General features: G+C 43.9%; 1 protein-coding gene across 1 annotated transcript in view; it reads right to left on the bottom strand.

Annotated features, from left to right (window-relative positions):
* Positions 1 to 4435: 4435 nt before the first annotated feature.
* Positions 4436 to 6086, bottom strand: part of TDP1 (tyrosyl-DNA phosphodiesterase 1) — a 75352-nt gene continuing 73701 nt past the window's right edge. Inside the window, exon 16 of the mRNA XM_049769814.1 lies at positions 4436 to 4693. Within this exon, the coding sequence (XP_049625771.1) occupies positions 4620 to 4693 (74 nt within the window). The 3' untranslated portion in view covers positions 4436 to 4619. The remainder of the gene's footprint in view (positions 4694 to 6086) is intronic.

Genomic DNA, 6086 nt, shown 5'->3' with positions numbered 1-6086 from the left:
AGCGCTTGCAAGGCAGACATCTTACCTCTAGTGCCACCTCACCGGCCCCTGCTTAACATTTTTTTTAAAGGCTGTAGCTCTAATTCTTTTGTTCTTTTTGATTTTTTGGTCACCCATGCAATGCTGAGACTAACTCTGGTTCTGTGCTTGAAAGAGGGACTCACTCCTGGACCATGTGCTATTGGGGGTCAACCTTGGGCCTCTTGCAAGTGTGCTCAGTTCACTGAGTTCTATTTCTAATCATGGAGATCTATTTCTCTGAGTGAAGAGGAGGGGTGGAATAAAAACACCCTAATGTGCCGAAGTCTGAATGAAATAAACATCTCGATGTTCCAAAAATAGTCTCATAATAACTCTAATAATGTAAGATGGCATTTCCCTAGAAAGTGAATGTTTAATTCCATGCGGGGGTGTGTGTGTGCACGCGCTAAAATCCGAGCCAACACTCTTATTTTAAGCACTTGGCGTGGGACTCATAGGGCATTCTGCTTTTGAAAAGTCATGCCACAGTTTCTATTAAGGATCCCAGGAATTTCTATCCAAGAATTCAGGGAGACATAGCTCAATTCAGTTGCTTTCTGGGGTCTGTGTGGCTGTTGTCCAGCGGGAGGCCGACACAGGTGCCAGCTCAGGATACTGTGGGCTCTCGATTTTGCTATGTGAAAAGATGGGTGCTCCTCCCTCCCAAGCAACAAACATGGATGTGGGTTCTGGTCAAACAGAGAAAAAACAGGTTGCCATCATCAAGAACATAATCAAAACTCCACTTAAAAACCTTTCTAACATAACATGATCTAGGTCCATCCACGTTGCTGCAAAGTCTGTGATTGTATCATTTCTAACTGCCATGTAATATTCCATTGTATATATGTACCACATCTTAATGATCCATTCATCTGTTGTTGGACATCGAGGTTGGTTCCAAGATTTGGCTATTATACTGAGTGCTGCAATAAATAGTGGGGTGCATATGTATTTTGGAATGAATGTCCTTCCATCTTGGGGATATATGCCTAGGAGAGCAATTGCTGGGTCAAATGGCAGCTCAATTCTGAGTTCTTTGAGCACTCTCCAGACTTTTCTCCATAGATGTTGGACCAAGGGGCATTCCCACCAGCAATGAATGAGAGTTCCTTTCATACCACATCCTCTCCAACAAAGGTTGTAAGTCAGAAGACAAAAGAAAAACACAGAATGGTAGCACTATTCTGAAACACCTAGAATACATAAAAAACAAAAAAAGGACATTGAAGAAGCATAACTGCTAGAACCACAAAGAAAGACTCCATAAACTCCATTCCCTGATCTGCACAGCCACCAAGATCTCTAGAAACAGGTCTGATTTTACCATCCAAGATAAAGTAGAAGTCTTCCACATACCACGAAAGCAGCAAGAGGAGAATAAATGATCTATTTTTTTGACGTCTTTATTTTGGTGTGGAGATTACGGTTGATGTCTCCAATATTATTTTATTTTATTTTGTTTTGTCTTTCTCTTTCTTTTTTGCACTTGAGTATGATTTGATTTCAGAACCGAGATTATTGTGTGGTGCCTGTCTTTATTGTTGTGGTGCTTATCGGTTATTTAATTCGATATTTTTTTTTTGTGTGTGTGTGTGTATTGTTGTGGTATTTTAATTACTTTTTTCACATCCTCTCTCAAACTGAGGTTGGAAGCCTCTAGACAGGACTCTGCCTATTTTCAGTATATTTGATTTTTGATTGAGAAGAGGACATATTAGGTGATGGGTATTCCCCTGATTTAATGTGAATATGTACCCAAAATACTACAGTGAGGGATATGTAAGCCATTATGGAAAAAAAAATTGTGTTTTTAGTCAGAAACTTTCTTTGACTTACATGTATTATTATTATATTAATTATATTATATGTTATGTTATGTCACTATATTATGTTAGTTTACCTTATTAGGTTAATCAATTTTGTCCTTTAAATGAATTCTTACTTAAAAAAAAAAAAAACAACTTTAGTTTGCCCTGAAGAAAAAAAAATAAATAAAAGATAAAATAAGGCCTCCCAATTCTTACCACAGGCTGTGTTCAAAAAAAAAAAAAAAAAAAAAAAAAACCTTTCTAACCTGGCCCCAAGATTCTGGGGGTACCCACTGCTCCCTCCATTTCACAAAAGGTGCAGGAAGGGGGCTGGAGAGATAGCATGAATGTAAAGGCGTTTGCCTTGCATGCAGAAGGATGGCAGTTTGAATCCCGGCATCTCATATGGTCCAACGAGCCTGCCAGGAGCGATTTCTTTTTTTTTTTTTTATCTTTATTTAAACACCGTGATTACAAGTATGATAGCAATTGTATGATTTCAGCCATGTAAAAAATACTCCCACTTCACTAGTGCAACATCCCCACCACCAATGTCCCAAATATCCCTCACACCACCTCGCCCCACCCACACCTATACTTAAGACAGGCTTTCTAATTCCCTCATTCATTCACATTGTTAGGATAGTTCTCGATGTAGTTATTTCTCTAACAGCACTCATCACTATGTGGTGAGCTTCATGTCGTGAGCTGCATCTTCCAGCTCTCCTCTCTTGTGTCTCTGAAAATTATTGCAAGAGTGTCTTTCATTTTTCTTAAAACCCATAGATGAGTGAGACCATTCTGCATCTTTCTCTCTTTGACTTATTTCACTCAGCATAATAGATTCCATGTACATCCATGTATAAGAAAATTTCATGACTTCATCTCTCCTGATGGCTGCATAATATTCCATTGTGTATACGTACCACAGTTTCTTTAGCCATTCATCTGTTGAAGGGCGGGGCCAGCGTGGTGGCGCTAGAATTAAGGTATCTGCCTTGCCAGCGCTAGCCTAGGACGGATTGCGGTTTGATCCCCCAGCGTCCCATATGGTCCCCCAAGCCAGGAGTGACTTCTGAGCGCACAGCCAGGAGTAACCCTGAGCATCACTGGGTGTGGCCCAAAAACCAAAAACCAAAAAAAAAAAAAAATCTCTTGAAGGGTATTTTGGTTGTTTCCAGAGTCTTGCTATGATAAAAAGTGCTGCATGAATATAGGTGTAAGGAAAGGATTTTTGTATTGTATTTTTGTGTTCTTAGGGTATATTCCTAGGAGTGGTATAGCTGGATCGTATGGGAGCTCAATTTCCAGTTTTTGGAGGAATCTCCATATCGCTTTCCATAAAGGTTGGACTAGATGGCATTCCCACCAGCAGTGGCGTGAGATGGTACCTCATAGTTGTTTTGATTTGCATCTGACAATTAGTGATGTGGAGCATCTTTTCATGTGTCTTTTTGCCATTTGCATTTCTTCTTCTACAAAGTGTCTGTTCATTTCTTCTCCCCATTTTGATGGTGTTAGATGTTTTGTTTTTTTCTTGTAAAGTTCTGTCAGTACCTTGTATATCTTGGATATTAGTCCTTTATCTGATAGGTGTTGGGTGAATAATTTCAGGAGTGATTTCTGAGTGTAGAGCCAGGAGTAACCCCTGAGCGCTGCTGGTGTGACCCAAAAAAGTAAAAAACAAACAAACAAAAAAGGTGCAGGAAGGGGAGGTCATGGTCTTTTGGAAAAATGGCAGTGTTGGCTTCTTCACAGTCCTGTGTCAGGGCTGATAGTGCACTTCCCCCAACATCTCCAACATTTCTGTCATTTTGGGGTCTCACTGCAGTTCTAAGGGGCTACTTCTGGCTTTGTGCTAGGGATCAAATGTGGGCCTCCAGCACTCTTCAGAGGAGGCCTCTTATCTCTGGAGGGTAGGTCATTAGGCAGGAGGCTGCCCATGGGTAGAGAGCTATATCCTCACTGGGTATTCTGGGATGTGAGGAGCAAATGAGGCTGCAGACAGCTTCTGATAGACAAAGTAGAAATGAAGTTTTTTGTGTGGGAACCTGAGGATATTGGGGCACTTACCTCACGATTAACAGGAATGAGCTGAGAAGCTTTTTGGGGAGCATGCTGGGTAATTCTGCCAGTTTTTTTTTTTTTTAAAGACGAGGGGGAAAATGCCATTTCTGTGCTCTCAACTGTTGACTTCAGCCAATGTCATATCCTCCACCTTTGTAGGTCCCCCTGTTCTCTCTGACGTGCTCATGTCAGCTCAGTGCCTCTTTTAGACACAGGCATGATTCTGTGAACTGTCTCCCTGGTCATCGGGTGGGGTGGTACCCCAGGCTTGGTTTCAGAAAACAGGAAACAGAGAAGCCGAGGCCGAAGGCTGTGGGACTTGTGTCAAAGGTAGATACCTGAACATCTGCAGTTCAAGGTCTCTGAGATGTGCCTGTATGCTAGGGTGGGGTGGTGAGTGTTTGGATACAATGGATAGGTGCACAACTCAGAACAGAATCTGCCACCAACTTCGCCTGGCAGACAGTTGTACTCCTGCATCTTTTTCCAGCATGAACTTTAATAGGACAGTGAATTTAAAAAATAATTTTTGGGGGTTGTTTTTGTTTAAAGAAAGCAAGAACTATGACAAGGTCAGTTTAATGTGCAATGACCATGATCAAAGGATGGGCCTTGGCAAGTTTTGTGGAGTTCAGCTGACCCTTCCTCGAGCAGGAATGCTGGCTGCTGGTGGTTCAGTGTTGGGAGGCTGGGGGAACACTTTCGGGTGCTCTGCAGTCCTCAGGAGGGAACCCACATGTTTCCGTGAGTATCTGGAGCCTTCACGTAAGGAATGTTCCAAATCCATGGGCGATCTGCGGGGGAAGCATAGCACAGACACACATGAAGCTTTCTTGGACTGGATGGTGAAATGAAACCTCACTGCAAAGGCCCAAGTCTTCTGTGTGTGAGCTGGTGTTGCCGAAGTGGCTTGAGTATGTGTGTCAAAGCCCAGGAAATGGGATGAGGGGTGTGTGGGGAAGCAGGTGTACAGGTATCTGGGGTGCTTTCTGCCTGCTTGGACCCTGTTCCTCCAAGACAGCTCCTTTAATGGGGCCATACCTGGTAGTGCTCAGGACTTACTCATATCTGTGTTCAGGCATCACTCATGGCAGGGCCAGGGCTGCCAGGGCTAGAACCCAGGTAGGCTGTGTGCAAGGTAAGCACCAGACCTGTTGTGCTATCACTCTGGCCTGTCTCCTGATCCTGCAATCAAACCTGTGCCGTGCCAGAAGGACAGAGGGCAGATATTTCCATTCTAAGAAGATACAATCCTTAGTGGTCATGACAGTGGGCTCCTTCTCCTGTGGGTGGTCTGCATCACTGAGGTGGAATGAGCAGTCACCCAGACATCCAGTATGGAAGGGACATGGCAGCGTGTGGTTCTGTAATACCATACAGGCATGAATGACCTCACGGCTGACAGCATGTAAGTAAGGGAACAGTGTGTAAGCCTAGGGCCCTGCCACATGCTTGGGATGCCATAAATGCAAATGCCTCTCTCCAGGAAATCCAGATTTCAGAAAAAAAGAACCATCACTTATATTCAGCTGCTTGCATCACACAAATGCCAAATAATCCCCAGACTATGGGAGGGTATAAAGGCAGGACTGCAGGATTCAAACAACGCAATTCCCGGGCTAATACCCTCCTTTATTTGGAGCACGTCGAGATCCTGCTGGGCTGAGTGCAGAGAGATGCTTGTAGTGGGTCTGCTCCGATCTCAGGGGAGGCAGTGGCGCAGTACTCTTGCACACACTGGAGAGCTGCCCTGGGGATCTGCCACTCTTTCCAGATATAGGAAAGTCAATGGAGAGTGTTAGTGAAGTCAGTGAGAAAGCCACAAGTGCAGTAGCCACAGGGCAAGAATGCCAAGGATGGTAACAAGTTATCAAGCCTGAACTCTCCCTCTGGCCTTGAGAAGGCTGAAAGCAGGAAGTCATCGTGGCTCATTCCTGCTTGTTTCATGCAACACCAGGGTTTGGTGGAGAAGTACCCTTCAACTGCACACCTGCCTCAGGAGGGTAGCACTCCTCAGGTGGAAGAAGCCTGCGGCTGGTCCCTCTCTATCTGCCTTTTTCCTGCAAACGCTCAGCGGGGTAACCTTGGCTGTTTCACCCCAGCAAAAAGGACACCCAGATTCTGGCTATCTTAATGGTGCAGAGATTATTCAATACAAGACTTGTGGCTGCTAACTTTGGCAGATAA

This window comes from Suncus etruscus, chromosome 3 (genome assembly GCF_024139225.1).
Source record: "Suncus etruscus isolate mSunEtr1 chromosome 3, mSunEtr1.pri.cur, whole genome shotgun sequence".
NCBI classification, from domain to species: domain Eukaryota; kingdom Metazoa; phylum Chordata; class Mammalia; order Eulipotyphla; family Soricidae; genus Suncus; species Suncus etruscus.
Note: the sequence above shows the minus strand (reverse complement) of the source record. Positions and strands in the feature narration are given on the sequence as shown.